General features: G+C 46.4%; 1 protein-coding gene across 1 annotated transcript; it reads right to left on the reverse strand.

Annotated features, from left to right (window-relative positions):
* Positions 1 to 17795: 17795 nt before the first annotated feature.
* Positions 17796 to 24324, reverse strand: LOC308136747 (tyrosine-protein phosphatase non-receptor type 5-like; the record flags this gene model as incomplete). The annotated part of the gene is made up of 12 exons (XM_080505221.1): positions 17796 to 17889; positions 19015 to 19128; positions 19748 to 19908; positions 20591 to 20701; positions 20825 to 20962; positions 21761 to 21840; positions 22052 to 22136; positions 22600 to 22795; positions 23147 to 23421; positions 23518 to 23613; positions 23711 to 23833; positions 24055 to 24324. 12 exons carry the CDS (start codon positions 24322 to 24324, stop codon positions 17796 to 17798), a joined length of 1743 nt encoding a protein of 580 aa, XP_080361347.1.
* Between the last annotated feature and the right edge of the window lie 361 nt (positions 24325 to 24685).

Below are 24685 nucleotides of genomic sequence, written 5' to 3' on the forward strand. Positions count from 1 at the left end.
GTCGGCCGTACCCAACCCATTTATCCGGGTCACTGTGCCGTCCTCCAAGATTCTCCAGAAATGCAAAGTCACGGCGAAACTGGTGGCTTTGTTTGTTTGTGTTCAGAAACACTGGAAACATGCTTGTGTTTATAAAATATTTAAGTTCCCCCTCGTCGCGGGGTGCGACGGCCTCGAGTACCCCCCCCCCCCCCCCACCCCCCCAGAAGGACCGGTGGCTTCCCCGCACTGCTGGCCGGTGGTGAAAAACCTCTGGTCCATCTGCCCGGCCGGCTGTCCGCGTCCCGGCGGCAGGGATTAGCCCGGCTTAAGCCAAGAAACCAGCCTCCTGGATCTGCAGCCGGTCAGGAAGAGCAGGAGGAAGTCCTGGTCCCCCCCCCCCCCCCCTCCTCCCCCGCCCCCCCCTACTAAGCTGGTGCCATCCTTCACCGCGCAGCCCGGTGCAGCGTCCAGCCTCCTCTGACCCACATCATTAAAGAGTGCATCAATGAAGAGATTACGACGGGACGCGATGTGAAAAGGTAGAAGAAAGACGACACCGTTTTGATGGCCGCCGCGCCGGTCAGGGACGCTCATTCAGCTCGGTTAACTCGGGCGTCTGTGAAAAGAGGGTGAGCGCAGCGCCTTGGGGGATGCAGGCTATTAGTTCTCAATGGGATGTGAGGCGGGAGGCAACGGGGGGGGGGGGGGGGGGAGGGACGGGGGGGGGGGGGGGGGGGGGGGGGGGGGCGGCAGCTCCTCCATGAATACCCTCAATGCTGCTCTCCTGCTTCCTACATTCACTTCCCCAACAAAGAGCCACAATGGTGTCCTTTGCTGTCTTGGCTGGCGATGGCAGCTCCTGGCGATGCCCGGAGCCATGTGGGGGGGGGTGGGGGGGTAAGAGAGGGAGGTGTGTGTGTGTGTGTGTGTGTGTGGGTGGGTGGGGGGGGTTTAGTTGGAAGCTGGCTTTAACGCCGTACAGACAGTCTGCACGTGCCCAGCCCGCGGCCTGCCAGTGGCCGCACAAAGGAGATGATGTCATGCTCAGCCAATAACAAAGGAGTCTGGGTCCGTCGGGCCCTCCTCTCTCACCCGGCGAGTTCCAGCTTTATCCAGCCCAGCATTAATCACAAGCCTTATCCTCTTTACTGGGTGGTGGGAGGGGGGGGTAATAACAAACCCGGCCACGGGGCATCACTAGATAGAGGGAGGCAAAGCGAAGAGCTTGATTGGTAGGAGGCCCGCAAACCAACGGTTGACGGAAAGTGAGAGCAATCGGAAGGACGCCCGGCTCCGTGGGGCGCCGAGCCAGCACCCCCCCAACAGAACCCGGCGCGCAAACAGCGTCCAGCTCGCCGCGAAATAAACAAAAGCCCACGCCGACTCCTCGGGAACGCCACCGCTTCTTTTCGTGGACGTCCACATCCGATTGTTGCCCTTGTACCTCGTCTAATACCGCAACGGGGGAGCAGGTCAAGCGTCGCGCCTTCACTTGAGATGACTCAAAACGTCCGTCCACGTTTAAGGCCCCGAGGAAACGAGGCGTTGCGTAAGCTCCTCGCGCCATTAATGACGGTTAAACCCGGAGGCGAGAAAGAAAAGCGCGTGGGTTTGGACTTGCCTAAAGCCGCCGCAATAAATCGTCGTAACGGGGGAGTCGGCGTGAAAGAGGACGTCTACGGTCCACGGGGACCCCCCCGACCAAGTCTACCAGATTGCTATTCGCCCCACCAAGACAAACAATCGTCCACAGTTCTGCCCTTTTCCCTTGGTGGAAAAAGTGTCGTGCTGGGAACTACGGAGTCAGCTTTACGGCTCCTGCAGATAAGGTATGACATGGAAGTAGGTCCTGAATCAAATGGCAGGACGACGGGAAAGACAGGTAAGACTCCTAGGCAACCAGGAAGTAAAACAACCAAAAAAAAACAACAACGGCATATCAAGGACTGAGTCACGCCTAAGAAGAAAGAAGAAAAAGAAAAAAACGTACGGCTGTCAAATGTCATCGGCTGCTGTGAATCATTCCTTCAGCGCTCTGGGTGCAGCGTCTAAAAATCCAATGAACACTTCGAAACGGTTTTTTGGACGGGGGAACGTCGTCCGTCGCTTAATGGAGGCCGCGAGACACACAAACAAATAAATAAATAAACTTTGCTCTCCCCACCCTCCTCCCAGAGTTCCTTCAGTTTCACACAAGGACTAAAAATATAGGAGTCAGTTTGCCACGGGTTACCAGGGGCATGGAAAAAAAAAAAAAAAAAAGAAAAGGCCGTCATATTCAGAGAAGTCATGGAAAACGGGAGGATCCGGTTTCAGGGCCACTGATAAGCAACAAACGTACAGTACGGCCCCGCATGCCCCGCCAAATATAGCGTGGGGGGGGTGGGGTGGGGTGGGGGGGGTCCAGTAACCTCCGTGAACACAGGTCAGGCAGTCGGCGATAATCTGAGAGGTGCTCAAAGTCAGTATTACTGTACAAGGACACTGCAACGTGGAGACGACTTGGCAACAGACGCAAAGTTAAAAAAAAAAAAAAAAGAAATCACGTTTTGCGCCGGTTTATCTTCATTTACTTCCTCAAACGTTTATTCTGTCCTTGTTTTGTGTCTCCTCATGGAGAAAGCTATCATTTTAATGTCTCGTCTTGCCTGAAGCAGGCTTTTTAAAACAAAAAGTTAAATATTCATTTGGTTTTTTTCAACTGTGTTGTTGTTAGTCCGGGACAAAAAGGCCTTGTAATGCAGGATATTACTCATAAATAGAATAATTCAGCTTCTAATTTTTTTTTTTTTCTAATTTACAAAGCAGACTAATTTTACCAATCACTTCCTTTCCAGCTTATTCTTCGATTTCTCTGTGAGAAATCTCCAGTTAATCTCCAAAATATCAAGCGTTTTGTCTTCATTGGTCACGTTGGAAAAAACCAACATCAGAGGTTTCAAATATAAGACCCGTGGGTCAAAACCGGCACACGAGAGGCTCAATCTGGCCACTAAACTACCAAGCAAATCTTTTATTTATTTACTTTACAACAAATTTCTTAAGAGAAATGGGATATCAGTGTTGCTGCCATGAACGACAGCAAACTAGGGTGAATTTGTGCAAAAAAACCCAGTTTTTCTTCAAGTTTTTGGTCGTAGTTGTTTGGTTTTTGCAGAAAACATCACGTATACTCTGCACCACATCCAAAATAAATAAAGAAATACATTTAAATGTTATTTAGATGCAATATTTTGTATATTTTTCCGTTTTAAGACGCTGAACTCACCTTGACTTTGCCGTTGGGCTGCAGCAGCTCGGTGACGGACACCTTGTCCTGCTGCAGGCGCCTCTTCACCAACTTGGAGCAGCAGACGTTGATGGCGCCCTGCACGTGCGACGCGTTGTACTCGGAGAACGTGCGGCTGTCGATCACCAGCAGGCGGCCGGTCCCCCTCTGGATGAGGCTCGCCAGGCGCTTGATGTCCATGGCGCTTCGCTTGTTGGGCCCTTTCTCCCCTGCCATGACGTCGGAAGAGTGGCTGGGGGGGGTGGGGGGAGGGGGGCTAGAGGCGAGGGAGCGGTGAAAGGATGAGGGGCGAGAAGAACGAAGGGTAGGTGGAGGAAGAGGAGGAGGGGGAGGAGGAGGTGGAGGTGAGGTCAGTGGAGGAGGGCGACCGCTGAGAGATCCATGGTGCCTAAACAGGGGAAAGAGAACAGGTCAGACACATCTTGTTGTGTGAAGCTCGCCGACGGAAGAACGTCTCTAAACACGTTTGGAGACACTTTATTACTACATGTATACAATTGACATCATGTGAGGACATTTATAAAATACCTTGTCTTCGTTAAGATATCGTTTTTTTTTTTATTATTTTACCAATCTTTGCCCACCGTTAAAAAACAACCCAGTTGTAACATAAATATACGGAAGAGGATTCGGGACACTGTGGACACAAAAAACCCCTGAGTTATGACTTTTAAACTCAGAATTCTGAGTTTAAAGTCAGAATTTTGAGAATAAAGTCAGAATTCTGACTTTTAAACTCAGAATTCTGACTTTATTCTAGGAATTCTGACTTTTTTTCTCAGAATTTTGACTTTTGAACTCAGAATTCTGACTTTGAAACTCATAATTCTGACTTGGAAACTCATAATTCTGACTTTAAAGTCTGAAAAGTCAGAATTCTGAGTTTAAAAGTCAGAATTCTGACTTTGAAACTCACAATTCTGAGTTTAAAAGTCAGAATTCTAGCTGTATTCTAGGAATTCTGACTTTTTTTCTCAGAATTCTGACTTTTCTTCACAGAATTCTGACCTTTAAACTCGAAATTCTGACTTCAAAGTCTGAAAAGTCAGAATTCTGACTTTATTCTCAGAATTTTGACTTTGAAACTCAAAATTCTGACTTTTAAACTCAACATTCTGACTTTTAAACTCGAAATTCTGACTTTAAACTCAGGGTTTTTTTCCACAGTGGCCCTAATCCTCTTCCATAAGACAAATAAACTGTAAATTAAAAAAAAACAACTAAAAACCCATTTGAAAAAGTGGGACTGGAACCGAGATGGCTGTTAAAGAAAGCACAATATTATTGTCCCAAAGTGAAATGTAAGCTGGTTTGTCAGGTCGGCGATGCCGAGGATAAAACTCCCTCCCTCCCAGCTCCAGCGCGGCGACACTGACAGACAGCGCCGCGCATAAATTTTCCAAGCCCGGAATCAAGCACGCGGCGTATTTTTGGGCTTTTTTTTGTCACGTCTTGTAGCGGCAGGCTTTGAGCATTAAAGCGTCCGCGCTTCCAACCGCAAGTATTAAAGTTATTTAAAGACCCCACGAAAAAAAACAAAAAACTGGATCATCTGCCAGGATTTATCAGTCCTGGAGATCTGAGAGGAATAATCTCACATCCAAACTCAAAGCCAGCGGCTTAAATTAGACTCGACAATAAAACACAGGTGTGTGTGTGTGTACGTGTGTGTGTGTGTGTGTGTGTGTGTGCTGCCGGTTGTTGATCGAGGGTCTCTTGTGCAGTAGCTCATGAAACAGGAAACTGAGGGCGTGAGATAAATTAAGCCAGGGGAATTCAGGGAGCAGGTCTGGACACAGGCAACGAGCCTGTGTGACATCCTGCGAGAGTGTGTGTGTGTGTGTGTATGTGTGTGTGTGTGTGTGTGGGCGTGTGTGTGTCCATAAACTTGATGAACTGCCTCCCACTATCTATCACTTCTCATCACTTGGATCTCCTCACTACTCACATCCACCACAGCACTTGTGCATTTGAACATGAGACGCACACACTCTTGCAATCATTTATCAGCGCCTCGTGTGTGTGTGTGCATGTGTGTGTGTGTGCATGTGTGTGTGTGTGCATGTCGCACGTGGACCGCGACGTCATTCGCCCGACACGCCAGCGCGCAATTTCTTCGAGCCTCAAATCGCGACCGTTCCTCCCGGTCACTTGACAGGCGAGAAGGTCAGAACGCGAGTCGCCGCCATGTTGTTTTTAATTCACCTGCAGGCACGTGAAAAATGAATGTCCCCACCCCCCCCAAAGTCTAAACGGAGGTCCAGTCCGCGGCTGAAAAGGGGGAGAGTGCGAGAGGCGGAGGTGTTAGAAACAGATAGTGGCGGGAGATAAAAGTAGACAAACAACAAAAGGGCGCTTGGCATCAATGGTGGAAAACATGCCGGCGAAAGCCGCCGGGGATACAGAGATTATTATCGAATGACCGTTTGAGAAGCGACCGCATGTTTTTGGGGGGGTTGTTGTTGTTTTCTTCTAGCTTCGACAATACACACCACTTCCCCCCCCCCCAAAAAAAACAAGTAGTTTGTAATAGAATAAAGACAGGTTGAATATCCGTATATAAATAAATGCTTATTCAAATGGAGCAATTTAAAATACAACGCTTTTCAAAAAGAAAAATACACTTTGTAAGATTTGGAGATCAAGATGAAGCTGCCTTGAATGTGATAATAACACGGTAATAACATATTGGTTCCTTCTCTATTTCAGGCCCGTCGTTGAGCAGCTCGAGTCTTTTGCAACTATAAACAATCAACCCAGCCAGTTCATCAGCAGTCAGTTGATGAGTTGATATTGAAAATGACGTGTGAATCACTTAAAACTAAACAGACAGAAGAAAGACAGTAGAATCAGGAGTAAGTACAGGGGTGTCAAATATGCCGAAGCCAACCGCCAAGAGGCTCCAATCTGGGGAAAAAAACCACCAAGAAAATAGTCAAAATTTCTCTTTTTTGGATCAATTTAGTCGGTAGATTTAGTAGTAATCGTTCGCTTCGGGGAAAAATATAGACAATTTCATCACAGATCCACTTTGAGGGGGAAAAAAACCTTAAAGAGTTTAAATTTAAAGGCGATTCCGAAGAAGAAGAAGAAGAAGAAGAAGAAGGAGGAGGAGGAGGAAGATGAGAAGGAGGAGGAGGAGGAGGAGTACTGGATGGGCCGCGTTACAAATTAACCGACTTGACATTGAACGCATCACGAGGGCCTGGTATGGATAAACTGCATTCACTGAATAAAGATTTGCCCCGTCGCGCAGACCGACGCCTGCATGGGGCTGCAGGGGGCTGTAGGAGGCTGTAGGAGGCTGCAGGAGGCTGCAGGGGGTTGCAGGGGGCTGTAAGAGGCTGTAGGGGGCTATAGGGGGCTGCAGGGTGCTACAGGAGGCTGCAGAGGGATGCAGGGGGCTGCAGGGGGCTGCAGGGGGCTGCATGAGGCTGCAGGCCCCAGATCGGACGCGGGGCTGCACACGCCTGATGCAAGAGCAGCAACGATCCCCAGAACATGGAAAAGGGAAAAAAAAAAAAAAAAAAACAACAACCACCGAGATAGGCGGAGGCAACCGTCTGCACTGTAAACACAACTGCTGCATTAGAAAGTCGCTCCGGCGAAGCACGAGGGTGAAAACGGACTGCGATGGAAAGACCAATGGAAAAAATAAGGGGAAAAAAAAAAGGTTCAACCTTTGATTTCTGCGTCTTTTTTTTCCTGATGCACCGCGGCAGATTTCTGCAGTCTGACCGCGGTGACACAGTTTGACACAAGTGACACTCGCGATGTGTATAAACAGCAACGCTACGCCTCGCCGCAACGACACGCCGCCCCCCCCTCCCTGCCCCACCCCCCCACGCCGTCACCTGCGACTGCACCGTACCTCGCGAGCCTCTTCCTCCGCGTTTCGCCGCCGAGCGCCGCGTCTGACGCCGCATACGTGCCAGTGGCGACCGCTCTCCCACCCGCCCAGAGTCTCGCACTCGTCCACTCCTCTGAATCCCTCCTTCCCTCCCCCCCCTCCCTCCCTCCCTCCTCTGTCACTCTCCTTCCTCGGCGATTTGGAGACGGGGAGGGCATGAGTGAGCAGGTGTGTGTGTGTGTGTGTGTGCATCTTTCTACGCCTCTCATTCTACATCCAGCATGCTCCAGGGCCACCCTGGTAGACAAAAGAGAAAGTGCAGCAAAGAATAAAAGGCAAAAATAAAATTAAAAAAAAAAAAAAAAAACATGTGTCTGACTGTATTGAATCAACAGAATTGGAGGACTAATGGAAGACGGATCACGAACCTTCAGGCTGCTTACTCAGCACAACAAGTACCAACCCTGCTACTGTATGCAAAAAAAAAAAAAAGCATCTCGCTCCTTTCAAATAAAATAAAGCTCGCCACTCAGGAAAAAAAAAAAAAAACAGAAGAAGAAGGGGCTGCAGCCAGGAGAGCTGGCCGTGAGGCTCGGGCTTGATCGAAGAAAAGAAGAAGAAGAAAAGAAGCAAAGAGGAGAGAGAGAGAGAGAAAGAGAGAAAAGCAGAGAGGCAGACGGAGAGCGTTACAGGCCCGGAGCAGATTTGGCTGTTGCCATGGAAACAGCCCAGCTGGGGTGACGGGAAGGAATGTGGGATGCTGCTGATGTGGGATAACCAGACAGGAGGAGAGGGATGCTACGTCGAAAAGTGGCACCTGCACGTCTTATAGGGCTATATATAGGGATGCTACGTCTAAAAGTGGCACCTACATGTTTTTTCAGACGTCGTTTCAGATGTGTAGGACGTATATATATATATATATATATACATATAGGGATGCTACGTCGAAAAGTGGCACCTGCACGTCTTATATGGATATATATAGGGATGCTACGTCTAAAAGTGGCACCTACACGTCTTTCAGACGTGTAGGTGCCACTTTTAGACGTAGCATCCCTATATATGTATATATAGGGATATATATATAGGGATGCTACGTCTAAAAGTGGCACCTACATGTTTTTTCAGACGTGTGTATATATATATATATATATATATATATATATATAGGGATGCTACGTCTAAAAGTGGCACCAACACATCCTTTAGACGTGTAGGTGCCACTTTTAGATGTAGCATCCCTATATATGACGTAGCATCCCTATATATGTATATATAGGGATGCTATGTCTAAAAGTGGCACCTACACGTCTAAAAGACGTGTAGGTGCAATATACATACTATATATGTATATATAGGGATATATATAGGGATGCTACATCTAAAAGTGGCACCTACATGACTTTCAGATGTCTTTTCAGACATGTAGGACGTATACATATATATGTATATCTATCTATCTATCTATCTATATACAGGGATTATATATAGGGATGCTACATCTAAAAGTGGCACCTACACGACTTTCAGATGTCTTTTCAGACATGTAGGACGTATACATATACAGTGGCGAGAACAAGTATTTGATACACTGCTGATTTTTGAAGTTTTCCCACTTACAAAGCATGTAGAGGTCTGTAATTTGTATCAAAGGTTCTCTTCAACTGTGAGGGACTGAATCTAAAACAAAAATGCAGAAAATCACAGTGGATGATTTTGAAATAATTAATTTCCATTGTATTGCATGACATAAGTATTTGATCGCCTATCAACCAGTAACAATTTAAGCTCCCACAGACCTGTTAGTTCTTCTTTAAGAAGCCCTCCTGTTCTCCACTCATTACTTGTATTAACTGCACCTGTTTGAACTCCTTACCTGTATAAAAGACACCTGTCCACACATTCAAACAAACTCCAAACTCTCCACAATGGCCAAGACGAGAGAGCTGTGCAAAGACATCAGGGATAAAATGGTAGACCTGCACAAGGCTGGGATGGGCTATGGGACAATAGGCAAGCAGCTTGGTGAGAAGGCAACAATTGTTGGTGCAATTATCAGAAAATGGAAGAAGTTCAAGACGACGGTCAATCTCCCTCGGTCTGGAGCGCCATGCAAGATCTCTCCTCGTGGGGCATCAATGATCATGAGGACAGTGAGGGATGAGCCCGGAACTACACGGCAGGACCTGGTCAATGACCGGAATACAGCTGGGACCACAGTCTCAAAGAAAACCATCAGAAACACACTCCGCCGTCATGGATTAAAATCCTGCACTGCACGCAAGGTCCCCCTGCTCAAGCCAGCGCAGGTCAAGGCCCATCTGAAGCTTGCCAATGACCATCTGGATGATACAGAGCAGGAATGGGAGAAGGTCATGTGGTGTGATGAGACAAAAGTGGAGCTTTTTGGTCTAAACTCCACATGCCATGTTTGAAGAAAGAAGAAGGATGAGTACAACCCCAAGAACACCATCCCAACTGTGAAGCATGGAGGTGGAAACATTCTTTGGGGATGCTTTTCTGCATAGGGGACGTGACAACTGCACTGTATTGAGGGGAGGATGGATGGGGCCATGAATCGTGAGATCTTGGCCAACAATCTCCTTCCCTCAGTAAGCGCATTGAAGATAGGTCGTGGCTGGGTGTTCCAACATGACAACGACCCAAAACACACAGCCAGCACAACTAAGGAGTGGCTCCGTAGGAAGTATCTCAAGGTCCTGGAGTGGCCTAGCCAGTCTCCAGACCTGAATCCAATAGAAAATCTTTGGAGAGAGCGGAAAGTCCGTGTTGCCCAGCGACAGCCCCGAAACCTGAACGCTCTGGACAAGATCTGTATGGAGGAGTGGGTCAAAATCCCTGCTGCACTGTGTGCAAACCTGGTGAAGAACTACAGAAAACATCTGATCACTGTAATTGCAAACAAAGGCTTCTGCACCAAATATTGAGTTCTGTTTGTCTGATGTATCAAATACTTATGTCATGCAATACAATGGAAATTAATTATATAAAAATCATCCACTGTGATTTTCTGCATTTTTGTTTTAGATTCTGTCCCTCACAGTTGAAGAGAACCTTTGATGCAAATTACAGACCTCTACATGCTTTGTAAGTGGGAAAACTTCAAAAATCAGCAGTGTATCAAATACTTGTTCTCCCCACTGTATATGTATATCTATCTATCTATCTATCTATACACAGGGATTATATATAGGGATGCTACATCTAAAAGTGGCACCAACACGTCTTTCAGACATCTTTTCAGACATGTAGGAGATATATATATATATATATCACTTTTCCACAACTGCCACTGAAGTACAAATAAGTTCCTTGTGGTCAAAAGACGTGGGCGGATCATCAAAGTGGTAACAATGCAGTCGTACCTGCTGTCGGACGAACCTGATCGACTGGTTATTTTTCGAGGATTTATTATGCAAGCAGACGTCGGGGGAAAAAAACTGTTCTGGCATTTCCTTTAAAAGAACTTGGGCTTTTAAGCAAAAGCTCAACAAACTACGCACCTTGTGGGGAACACTCCTCAAAATACCCGTTTGTGTGCTGATTTTTTGTTTATTTTAAAACAAATCTATTCAAACAAAAGGGTTAAAAGTCTAAGTAGTAACTGTTTAGAAGGGAGTTTTTTGTTGTGGTTTCCTTCTTGTGATGACATATAGGAATACAAAGAAAACGGAGGTAATTTACTGATGAGGAAGTAACTTTACCCCACAAACACGACGGCTCGGCTCCATAAAAGCCGCATCAGACATCAGAGGGAGGGCGAAAAAACACCACAATGAGGGCAACTTGGAGGGCGGCGGGCGGTGATGTAACGCCGTCCAGGTTATTCATTAGCTCGCTGCATCACGTCACCTGCGGCCGCCGCTTGTTTGTTTTGGGGCCTCAAACAATGACATCACTGGAGAAGTCGTGGCTTATCGCCCCGTCACGAAGCAAAGCTTTCTGTCGCCGGCGTCGGCGCGTCGTTTTACCGCCGCGAGAACTACGGTAACCCGGGACGACGCCGTCGTTCGCTTGAGAGGCTGCGGGATCGGCGGGCCACCGATTCACCCTGATGCATAGAAAGATAATTTCTTATAGGAACGACAAGATAAGAATTCAAGTCATACTATTAGCATTTATCAGATATTTGTTCTCGGCGAGGTTTGGTCACTTATCATGCAAAACGTATATATATATGAGATAATGTGAAATATTAGATATTTGATTTAAGCGAACATGAAAATCTTATCTTTCTTGTGTTTTTTGGGGGGGTATACTGTAAATACTGCAACACAGGCTGCTTAAAAATATCTGTACATATGTACATAAGTAGAATGTTGAACATTGTGAAGATATTGAGAGGCAACTAAAGGGCAGACATAATAAGAATAAGTCTTTTCTGCTGGTTTACATTCGGACTGTTTATTATTATTTTATTTTATACATATATATTTTTTCATGAAATAAAGAATTACAATCTAAACAAACAACAGCACCCACTAGTGGCCCGACTTGAAAATTCCAGCGTTTTTGTGCAAACGGACATCGTTTTCATTACGTTTTCTGAAATCAAAAATGCGAAAATTATGTGTTTTTCGGGGCTTTAAAATGTTGGGTCTTGCAAAAAAAATGACTTTTTTTTTAAAATTTTGACTGGTGGTCAGAAAGACAAAGTGAATTGTAAAATAAATAAATAAATAAATAAAGTCACTGAGGAAGACTTCAGATCTCCCAACTTTGGAACGACCCGGAAGGAAGCAGTTGAAATAAACTCTATTTTCCCCCCCCTAATTCCTGATTTTAACAGCCACGTCCAGCTGAGGTTGCACAATCGGCATGTTTATCATGAATGGAATTAAATGAATGACACACTTTAAGGGGGATTACCATGCACAACATGAGTGCTGTTATTGAGTAATCCACCCCTCTAAAAAAATAAAAAAATAAAATCAATTCCTGGTTGGCCCTGGTGGAGCAGATCAGCACCACCATGTTGTAAACAACGCATCATGGTATAAAAAAAAAAACCTTCTGGTGTCCTCTAATCAATAGACCACAATCCCAGTGCGCCAGCTGGAACTCCTGCATCACCAATACTGACGACACCGGGAACTAAATCTGGTTAAATCACATTAGATATCATTTATACACTTAAGGCTCGTCAAAAAGGGAACTTAATGCAAAAAGAAAAAAGAAAAAAGAAAAAGTCAAGCCAAACAAGCACATGGGGTTCAGGAAAGTAAAAAAAAAGACACAGCAGCACATTGACACGGACCCAAACTGCAGAATAATATAAGAAAATTGGTGGAAAAACGTCCTGGTGAAAATGAGTGGGGGCGAAAAATATGCGAACAAAAATGCCTAAATACTATTTTATTAAACGTGCACAGGTCACCGATCTTGCAGTTTGAGCCATGGGACGCACAAAGACCTTTAATACTGTTCAACAGCGATAATAACAATGATGGTGGTGGGGGGGGGGGGGGTGGAGGGGGGGGGGGGGTAGTACTAGCGCACTATAATAAACCGACCTACATTGGAAATAAGAATAGAATGAAATGCGGACACAGGCAAATGTAGAAGAGGGGGGGGGGGGTTAAAAAGCCTTGCATATTTATATGAATTGTTGTTAAAGGGTGCAGCGGACGCGCTTTGCGTGGGGAACCTGTTATGACGCGCGGGTATGTCCGCATGCTGAAAATGAAGCGCATTTTTTTTTTTTTATTATTATTTATGTTGACGACGGCGATTAAAATGACAAGAAAACGTATTGGGGGGGGGGAAATAAAAGCTCAACGTACCTTCAAAGGATCTGACGGCGAGCGGACAAATGTTTAAAAGAGGATAAATTCAGCCCGGACGGCTTTAATTCCCATTATAAGACGTGCGCGCGCACTTGAAAGAGAGAGAGAGTGAGCGAGAGAGAGAGAGAGAGAGAGAGAGGAGTGGGGGGGTAGAGTGCGCGCACGCGCACGGACAAGCCGCAGCAATGAGCACGCGCACATATAGCACGCAGCTAATGTCAGTTAGCTCCTGTGTGTAGCAACGCAGCTGATAAAAGCCAGGACCGATCGATGATGGTAAAAACACGCACACACACACACACACACACCTGAGCACTCACCTCCGGCTCCACGCCCGCTGCGGTTCAGCTCTCCTCCATGTGTGAGCCGACAGCCGCGGTGCGTTCACGGGGCCGCGGGCCGCTGTTCACCTGGCGGCGGGCACGCGGAGCCCCTCACGGCTGAGGGCGACAAGCGCCGCGGACGAGCCAGGCATGAAAGCGGGCGAAGCGCGCGCTGCCAGCCGCTACTGTCACGCCGGGAGACGCGCTTAGCTTCGCTAAGCTAAAGGCTAATGGTTAATGTGTTTGTGTGTGTGTGTGTGTGTGTGTGGCGGAGGGGGGGGGAGGGGGAGGTTAGGTACAGGAGGTGCACTTTAGCACTTTCATGAACTAAAGCGATGAGGTCATGGTTCAGTCGGGAGGAGGGGGGGGGGGGGGGAACTGCGAGGTTGACGTCACCTCCAGCCAATCAGCGACGGCGGCTTTAGGGTAGGGTGACGTCGGCGTTATGATCCGCGGATTAAAGGGACAGTTCGGCTTTTTTTTAAAGGAGCCGAGCTGAAAACAAAAGAAAATAACAAAACAAATGTGTTTATTTCTTTTTTGAGTAATCCATGCAATATTTATCAAAAAATATACACGTTTATAACAATAATTATAATGTTGATCGCAAATGACAAAGATCCTTTGTTAATCCGAGAAGAGAAATTCTTAGCATTGCACCACAAAAAAACAAAGAACAAAACTTATTTGAGTGAATTTTTGGAAATAAAATAACTTTGACTGGACTCAAACCCCACATAGAAGACAAGAATCGTACCACTGGAGGAATGCGTGATAGGTAGTCTTACCAGGTGTTCATCACATTTTCTCTTCCTTGCTTGTACGCAGAGTAGGCATTATTTACTTTTATTTATATTACCTTTATTTAACCAGGCCAGTCCTGAAGAAGAAATAACATATGTTGAAAGAAGGAGCAAGATATGGTGTAAAATACTCGGGGAAAACTTCCAAGGCGAACCAAAGTAATGTCAATTAAATCCGAGACATGTGGTTCCTGTAAGTGCAGCGCAAACATGCAGAGAATTGCATGAAGTGATGGCCACAGGAAGGAAAGCTCTCCTGTGGCTCTCTCGTCTCGGGTAAATAAGATTTTCGTAGCCGCCCGAGTTCGACACGTGGCTTAGCGATTAGAGAGGTGAGCCTCATGGGTTTCAGTCCCGCTGACCCTTGACCCCCCCCCCCCCCCCCCAGCAACTCCCCAGACACAAGCACTTCAGCAGACCACTGCTCCTGTGTGTCACTCAGGTTATGGGTCAGGGGTTCGGTCGTCTCTCCAGTTAAAGCAAGGGAACTGTGCTGAAAGCCCAAACACACTGACTTCAGTGATATGTAAATTAACTGATATGGAAAAATACTGTAGAATAATCAGTGGGATCTAATTTACTCCAAAAAAGATTCGACATAACTTTATTTGTTTTGTGTTTCATTGAGAACAGTTTGCTTTAACCATTAGAATGTAATCTTGAATGACTCTTTTTTTTTTTCTAAATGGAATTAGCAGTCATTTACCTCAATGGTAAATTCAGTTCAACGTTATTTTACATCATGCATGTTGAGCGACCATACCTACCACATCAACTTGTAATTTTTTCGGAATATCTGCAATGTCTACTGATAAATAACATAATAATGAAAATAAAACGACTAACGGTCAATGCAGTGTCTTGTGTACGCGCCGCTGTTTATGACGTGTTGTTCTCTGCTGCATTTGTGTGTGGTTTCGTTGCAAAACAGCACTCCCTAGTGGCCCGACATCGAAACTACATCATTCCCAGTGTTTCTGCCGCCGCCGTGTAAACGGACGGCGTGTAAACTCGGCCTTAAAAGTTTTTAAAGAGCCTTCACCACTCGTCTTTTTAAATCTGAAAGGCTGTAGTTGTCGCTGTGGAAGGCGAGGATGAGGGCGCAACTTTTATAAGGAAGCAAAAACAGTCAAGTGAACTTCAGCATTCACATCCAAAATAAACTTTTGTTTGTCTTTTATATTATGTGTGACATTTTTATTGAAGAAAAAATAAGTGTGTGTGTGTGTGTGTGTGTGTGTGTGTGTCTTTTCATTTATCATCAGTTCCCTTTTGTCAAACTGAAAGCCTTTGTTCTGTTGCTCTGACATGACGTCACTGTGTAAACAGCCGAACCAGTCAGATGGGCCACACTGCCATCTAGTGGTGAGATCGATACCTCAAAAACACTTTTATTCGGATCCGCCACAATGTTCAGTCCAGCAGGTGCGAGGCGAGGAAGTGACGCTCGAGAACACAGGGGTTCATGAAAATCTACCTTTTTTTTTTATTTGGATGCAAAAACTCACAACTCAAAGCAATACTGTTTAGCAGAGGAGGGGAATACTGACTGCTGGTCGGTTGGTTGTATGACTGACTGGCTGTTTTCCCCCGTTTTGATCGTCAGAGGAGGAGAAGGTAAGCACTGACAACACGCACTCATGATAAAAGCTTTTCAGTCAAGTTCACTAGACATTATCAGAGGGTTACGCTACAAATCTGATGAGAGTGGCTGATATATTCTTGTTCATCTCAATATATATATATATATATATATATGATGGTTTGAGATTCGGTACCATTTTTAAAGCCGTCCTCTGACAATGTCCGTGGCCTTTGATCAGATGCATCAAGTCGAGATAGAAGTCGTTTTGGAGTTTTGTAACGTAGAAAATTGTCTTCACCGTTTTTAGCTGCCGTACACATATTTTCCCATGTTGTCAATGGAGAGTGGCCTCTCGTCACAGGCGGAATAGAGGGAGGGGGGAGAAACTCAGTCTGAGGTAAAAATCTTCCAAGAAAACGATAAAAAAACACACACGGAAAAGCAAAGCATATTAAAGCGAAGCCTAAAGGCCCAAAAGGAATTGTACTGAAGACTGAACGTAACCCTATTTGTCTCGTGTACTCGTAAGGTAACGTAGGTCGTCGTCACATTGTTTTGTTCCGCCGAATCTCGCAATATAAACCGACGGGTTCGATCCACAAGTATGAGCTACATTCCATCAATGGTGTAAACGGAAATATACACAAGGCATCTACTCGAAAGGATTGTATCAAAATGTTCTAAAAATATCTCTGGTTGGTTTCACAAAAAGCAAACTGTATCAAAAGCGTTGGCCGAGAGCAAGCAAGTATATGAGGCTTTCGCAGCCTTTGTTTTTCACACAACGAAAAAGCGGGACAACCAATCACGTCGCTTTGATTGTGGACCTATGGAGTCCCATACGGCACATGCAATCCATTAAAACTCAACACAATCAAAACACGATACGGAGAGGGGGGGGGGGGGAAATTAAAGAAAGGAACTTTTACGGCTGAACGTCAGAGAGAGAGAGAGAGAGAGACAACCTTTAGTTGGTCTATTGTGCTTCATACAGATTAGGCCCGGCCCGTCTATACAACAATCACGGACTTCTTTTATTCACAGATGAGTTCAAGCTACCGTTGAAAGCAGAGGCGTCGCAACGCATCCAGACCTCCCGGTGGAGGAGGGTGGGGGGTGGGGGGTTTCCCGTCTTTCACTCGCGCGTCTTCGCGGACCGTCTTCGCGGACCGTCTCTGCTTTAACCGGTTCGATCGGATTCGGCGACGCCTCTGGCTGGATGTCTTACATCGTGGCCTCAAACGCAGGAGTTGTTGACTGTAAACATCGTGGGCCGTGTGAGCACTGCACAGGCGGCATGGTACGACTGTAATACTGCAGATTGCACAGAAATCCTAATTATGTAATAATCAACCTAATTGTTATACATTCCTATGTTCCGTAACATTGCACATGCCTTTAATGAACACTTAGCACCATGCAACCTGAAGATGAGGTGACTTCTGAATGCATCAAAAGTTGAAAGAGGCCTTTCTTTAATGATTTTTTTTTTTTTTTGGTTTTTTGTTTTGTTTTGTTTTAAATTACATTAAATATAAGAGTCGGTGACAAAAAAAGGCGAACTTGGAATTCGTGTGAACCTTTGTACAGATTAACGTATTTAGGCTGGCATTCGATTATCATCGTAGAATTAAAATATGCTGGAACTCCTACCCTTTTTTTTTTTTTTTTGGAATTTATCATCGCCGGGAACTTGAAATCTTTCCACGCGGGCAAACCCGACGCCGCCGCGGGCGATCGGATGATAATAATACGTCAGGTCCCTTCGATCGCCGTGCGGTCGGTACGGGAGGGAGGCGTTCCGGAGCGACGCCCCGTGTGCGGCGGCGCGATCGAAAGCTCAGCAGTGCAAATGAAACGCCGCTTGGCGCGCGGGTGTGTGAGCTTTGATTATTTCAGGCGGCGTCTCTCCCAAGAATGCGCGGGTCGTTGGCGAAACCGTGTCATTTGGGATTTCGCGATGTCACGCTATGAGCACAGACTTCACGCCGACCGTTCAGTCCGGCCATCGGATGAAGGGATCAACACGGGTTGGGACTCGTTAAAGGGTGAGGCTGAAAATGATGCTAGGTACAAGTGGCGCGTGCCGCCGGCGTTGGCGGCGGCGGCGTACAGTGGTGTGTCTCGATCTGGGTGCGGCCGAGGTGCCGGCACTACTCCTCAGCAGCGTGAGACAGCTGCTTCTCGTACAGGCTGAGGACGTGGTGGACGAACTGGTACTGCTCACACGTCTGGATCATCCCGCCCCTGGAAGGAAAGGAGAACCGGTGAAATGACGAGGGGACGGGGTTCCCCCCGAGGGGCGAGCAGAGTCACAGTGATTGACAGAACAAAAAATGGTCGTTTCAACCTAAATTGCTTACGAGACGTTCTCTTTGCCTGAATCAGATTTAATGCAGTCGTACACGTAACTGCTGTGGTCACTTTTCAGAAATTTGTCGAAGTTGTAGAACGATTGGGAGTTCTAGAATACCTGGGGGTTCCAGAATGTATGGGAGTTTTAGAATTTGTCAAAGTTCTAGAATGTGAAAGTTTGAGAATATGTGACGGTTCTTGAATATGTCAGAGTTTTAGAATTTGTCAAAGTTCTAGAATGTGTGAGTGTTCTAGAATATGTCAGAGTTTTAGAATTTATCAAAGTTTCTTTAATGTGAAAGTTCTAGAATATGGGAGGCTTCTCAAATTTGTCAAAGTTCTATAATGTGAAAGTTCTAGAATATGTGACAGTTCTAGAATATGTCAGAGTTTTAGAATTTGTCAAAGTTCTGGAATGTGAAAGTTCCAGAATACGTGACGGTTCTAGAATTTGTCAAAGTTCTAGAATTTAAAAGTTCTAGAATATGTGTTGGCTCTAGAATATGTCAGAGTTTTAGAATTTTTTTAGAAAATGGAAAAGTTCTAGAATGCATGAGAGTTCTAGAAGATGTCACAGTTTTAGAATTTGTCAAAGTACTAGAATGGAAAAGTTCTAGAATGCATGAGAGTTCTAGAATGTGTCAGAGTTTTACAAAGTGTGAGTCCTAGAATTTGTTGGAGTTCTATCATTTTCACGAATCCGTGAAACCATGCAAATACGTGAAACTCCTAGCATGTGTCGAAGTTCTAGAACTTGTGGAAGTTCTGTAGTTCTCACACATTCTGCTACTTTGATCTGCTTTGCAACTTTGACTCATTCCAGACATTCTAGAAGTCTCACATCATAGAGCTCCGACTCATCCTGGAATGTGAGAATCGTTGAATTCTCAACGCTGAAAACTCTACGTACAGGAGAGTTCTGGAACATGTCAAAGTTCCAGAATGTACCAAAGTTGTAGAGTGTGGCGAAGTTTTGGAAAAAAAGCAAGAGTTCTAGAATCTAGTCTCTAGTCTCACCTGTCCAGACGGAGCTGGCAGGTGGTTCTCAGGATGTCCACCACATCCTCGGTCCTCAGCTGCCGGCACAGGATGGAGGTGGCGATGAAGCAGCCAGTTCGACCAATCCCAGCACTGACAGGAAGGAAGAACATATAATAAATACACCCTGAACCACAGAACGGTTGTATCACAGTAGACTGATAGAAACTGAATATTGATGACAGAACTTATTGATTTTGCACTATTATGTAACTTGAACAGTCTAATATGAATTTCCCCTTCATGTATAGACAGAAAAACTAAAATAAAGTGGAGAAAATAGACCTTCTGTCCCATATGCACGTTGAAATGTCGCCCTCTACTGTTGCATATGGGTTAATGCATGCAATTAAAAAAATCAATGCCAAATGGTAAAATTTTTAAAAGAAATTTGTTATTCAACAGATTTCTTAAGAGTAGCTACGGAACACAACCCTGAGAGCTCAGCAATTAGGGCGAGTTCATAAAAACATCCATAATGTAACAGCTATAGAGTTTGTTTTTTGTTTTTTTTACATTTTACTCTATTTTGCACCAGAAGGTTTAATTAAATCTGGCTTTATGTCGAGACTGCAGTCGTTTTGTGAAATATATTGACACTTCCATGACATATACTCGGCGCCATGATGAGGAAAAACTTAAAATAAAGCTTATTGTGGCAAAAAAAACACCAAAAACACCAACTTTTACCGGTTTATTAAGGGCATTGTACCTGCAGTGGACGATTGTGGGCCCACTGGAAGGAGGGGCTTCCTCTCGAGCCCGCTCCACTTCCTGGACCAGCTCCAGCAGAGGCGGAGCCTTGTCGGGGGTCTTCTGGTCGGGCCAGGAGGTGTACCAGTACTGCCGCAGGCTGCGCTCTTCCTCACCACTCTGCACCACACACACACACACACACACACACACACACACACACACACACACACACACGTGACCACGCTTGTCCATGAAAACATGCACACTGCAGGAGCGTTTGATCCGTCTGCTGCTCTGCATGTACATCCAAACTGTTACCTTGGTGTCAGTTGCCACGACAACAATGAACGCACATCGCCCGGACATAAAAAAAAAAAAAAAAAAAAAAGAGTTGTTTGTAGAAAAACAGCTTGTGCAGTCTGTCCCTTCCTGCCTGTGGTAGAATAACCATCCCTTCTATAGATCCACGGCAAAAGAGACGATTGAGGCGCAGCACGTAGAATCTTTTAAGGATTTACTGTTTAGAAGTCGTGTGCCGGCGACATCTTGCACTGACTCGTCAGCGTCGCCCAACACAAACCGCTGCAATGACCCTGGATGCATCACAACACTACTGAGACACTGGTAGAAATGTAACTCCCACTGCGCTTTCATGCAGAGAAAACAAATATTTAAAGCCAAATGAAGCGGCGATATTTGATCAATATTGACTGAATATGACAAAACACGAGTATGTGTGTACGCCGTTGCGGGGGTGCGGAATTAAAATATCACTACTGTGGGTGAGTGTATAACATTCAAATATACACATAATAGCTAAGACGCCTGTTGTGCAGAGTGTTTTTTTTGATCTGGCTACCTTCAGAGTAAACACCCTCAGGCTGTAGTCGTCCTCCTGCGTTACCGAGACAACGGTGATCTGGATGCCCTCGTGGGTCGCCGTGTCCTCGGGCCAGTACTCCGCGCATTTCTGCAACGAGCGATCCACACACACACATCCGTTTATCCGTTGCCGTTGGCGATCAACCCCCCCCCCCCCCCCTCACACCCCCCCCCCCCCCCCGTCACGTCGTCAGACGTCCGTCGCACCGACCTCGTTCTTCTCCTCCAGGTTGGTGATCATCACGATGATGGGGCTCCTCTCCTGCCACACCATCCTCCAGAAGTCCCCCACCGTGTTGACGGTGGGGCCCTGGGTGGCGATGTAGGCCCGCTCCTCGCCCCCGTAGCCCTGGAAACAACAACAACAACAACAACGTGACCTGTGTGAGACATATTCAGTTAATGTTGCCTTAAAGTCGTGGCACTTTGTTCACGGAAATTAAAAAAACAGCAATTCCCTGTCAGAAATTAAAAATATTCTGCATATCGTGACGTTATAAGTTCCCAAGTAGTGAAAGTTTATGTTGCACAGCTTCAGTATGATTCCAGTTTGCATTCATGTGCTGTTAAGGGTATTTTATTTCAGTTTACTCTAAAACCAGGGATGGACAACGCATTTTTTTTTTAACAGGATCACATAATAATAGAGGATCCGAGACTGAAGTCGACCCGAGTTTTACTCGGTAACAATTATCTCTTGAGAAAAAAGCAGATTTTCACATGATTTTTAGAGCTTCCGTTCTCTTTTTACTCTTGCTTTCCCTGCCTTTATCTGGAAATCATGATTACGTTCTTCTGAATTTCAAGTTCAATAAATAAGTAGTTTGATGAAATATATATATATATATTTGCTCATCAGTCGCCTTTTTCCGCACGAGTTCTGATCGCTAAGGTGCTCGACACAACCGATAATGTAATAAAGGCCAAAAATGTGAAAAAGTAGACAATTTTAAATGTAATAAAGCCAATAATAACAGTAAATTTAAGGTCACCAACTCCCATCATGTCATGGATTTTGAATTGTGGCTGGAAGCTGGAGTAAATGAGGAAAAAGCAACAGGGGGAACCAGAAATCCTCACACCTATAAGCACGAACCACCACATGATGGCGCCGTGCTGCGTCTTTAATACACATGGTTTTACTCACTTTGAGATAATTGCCGTTAATATAAGTGGTGAGAAAATCCTCTTCGTCTTGAGACTTCAGGATGACTCTGCTGTGGGTGTCTGCGGGAGGACAATGTGAGATTATCTTCATTTAAATACACGAGAACAGAATCGGTGGCTCCGCGGTGTACACTGTGCCTACTTTTAAAACACAGTTTTTATCACCTCTGTGTCTCACTAGTGTAAAAATACGACAGATATCCGTGAGCGACAGGGAATCTGAGCTCAGCATGAAGATCGCAGTGATGTCGTCAGTAAGTCGTGTACTCACTGGGTAAAATGGTCTTGTAGCGGTTCTTCCTCACCAGCCCTGGGTAATTATACTCCTTGGGGTCCACAAAGTTCATGGGAGTTTCCTGCCAATGGACACAGAGAAACGATCGGTCCTTTTGTTGAGATGGAAAGTTGAAAGCATTCGTGACGTTAAAAAAAAAATCAAACCACACCAAGACTATGATATGAAAAGACATGAAGTCATCCTCTGCCCTTCAACCTATACTGTCTTTTGTCCAATTATACCGAACAAGCTATGGATGTTGTGTTTACGCTGATGAGTGCAGAGCTTCATGCCTGGCAGACGCTCAAATCCTCGGTGGGGTTTCTTGTATGCAACAAAAAAATACAACAACCCTTGTTTCCCTCCATCCTTCGCCCACTAACAGACAGTGGAAAAGCTCACGGGCGTTTGTGTGTGTGTGTGTGTGGGCGTATGCCCGCATCTCTCTCCACGCATGCGTCAAGAGTGCGTCTTTTCCGACGAGCCTCTGCTCGTCCCTGATAATCTGGGGGGGGGTGTGGGTGTTTTGGACGGCCGCTCACGTAGAACTCCGACTGGAGGCTCTGGTCGTCCATGGCCCTGGTGTGCAGCATGGCCGGGGTCAGGACGTGCGTCCCCTGCCGGAGGTACTCCTGGGCCGACTGGTCTCTGGGCGAGAGCGGGGACGCGCCGTAGCCGTAGGGCTCCGTGCAGCCCGGCGTGCACATGTCTAAGGTCAGGGACACGTTGGAGCCTCTCCTGTGTGGTTGGAAGGGGCGGGAGAGACGGATAAAGTCACAGAGTATGCGTGAAACCGTTTGCTTGAGAAACGTCATCAAGTCAGAAAGAAAGAATCGAAGGGTATGGGTGTGCCTGCAAGTGTTGGACATGATTCCCCATCGCCACCTTTTTACGCATGCTGAAATGTCCTTGAGCGAGACACTGAGTCCCCCCACTTGCTCCCAATGGATGGACTTTAACTTGAGGGTGTTTTCCCTCCAAATCATGTGAACAACATCGGAATTACGTTTCACGTTTAAGAGAGCACCAACGGCGATTGTGGACAATCGGCGTGAAAATCCAAGTGGGACAGTCAGTCCCCCGTCTCACCTCTCCTGGAGTCCCACCGGCGTGACCGTGAGGGTGGCGGCGTCTCCTTCCATCCTGGTGTCGATGCCCATGTCGAACACCGGCGTCTGGGGGATGGGGTCCAGGTCCAGCAGGTCCTCCTGGGCGTCCGTCCACTCCGACAGAGTGAAGGAAGGCTGGCGGCTCACCGACTGGCGCCGGTCGCCGACGTCCCTCGGCACCGTCCCCGTCGCCGCCCCTGATCCCGACGACCACAGCCCCGAGCCGTACCGCCACTTCCACACCATGTGGACCACCTAAGACGCGGTGGACAGGAGAGACGGAGCTACAACGTTCCGCGTCTTCGTACAGAAAGAATCCACTTTTGATGGAAAGTCCACGCCGTGTTTTACCATGATCACGCAGATGGCCACGCCGACGCCTGCGGTACTGTGGACGATCCAGTTGTGCTCTTTCGTGTTCACCACCTCCCTCATCAGCACCATGGACTGGAGCATGCAAGCAAAAAAAATAAATAAATAATGGAGTGACGGAATAAGAGAGGGAAAGTCAATGTTTTAACGGCGTTATCCAGTTTAAACTCACATCCATTCCAAATATTGGGTGGCAGGGCAAGATGAAGCCAAGGTAGAAGTCAATGACTTGCAGGGCCTTGTAGATGGAGGAGAACGGTCCATTTCCTTCCACCACGAAAAACACCCAGTACCCCTGGAAGACGAGAAGCAGAGGCGGAAGATCGTCAACGCTTCAGTCGTTGACCCCCGGTATGATAATCCTGGGCTTTTTTTTCTTTGTTCGTTTATTATTATACTCGAACGAATCGTACAGGAAGTCAACGTAGAGCGACGAGGACGAGATGTCTCCACTAAAGAGGTGTCCGATCTTAGCTCGGGAACCACGTCTCGCTCACCAAAGATTGACTCTCCTACCGTGACTTGTGAGATGATGAACAGCGCCGCCCAGCAGTGGATCTCAATCACGAGGGCGTAGACCTTGTGGAGGAACACCTCCTCCCCCGGCGTGTTCGGGGCGTCTGCGGTGACATCCTTACACTCCAGGAGCAGGTCTTTGTTGGGGACCCCGTCACCGAGTTTGTCCGCCCTCGTGGGCTCGTCCAGCCAGACGGGGTCCTCGTCGGGCCTCAGGAAGATGGAGTCCTCCGTGTGGGAACGAGTAGAGCTACTCAGCCGGCGGGTCATGGTACCCCTGTTAGGAGAGGCCACGCTTATGTTGATATCACATTTATAGCTAAAAAAGAGAATTATTACAATACAATTTTTTTTTTTTTATCTTCTTTTCTATTGCTATTGGGAACAAAACACAAGAATGTGAAAGTGGTCTTTATACCTTTTTCCATAATTTCACGTCACAGAAAAAGGTATTTATTTTGGACTCACTGTTTCAAATATTCAACTTTCAGGACAGAATGAAGCGTATACATCCGGTTTTAATCAATGAAAACGCTTGGAAACCTAGAGCTACACTCGGTAGAGCGCGGGCCTCCGCCGGCGCCGCATTTGTTAGCGGGAACCGGGTTAGCGTCACTAGCATGATAGCCGT

This window comes from Blennius ocellaris (assembly GCF_963422515.1).
Source record: "Blennius ocellaris genome assembly, chromosome: 11".
NCBI classification, from domain to species: Eukaryota; Metazoa; Chordata; class Actinopteri; order Blenniiformes; family Blenniidae; genus Blennius; species Blennius ocellaris.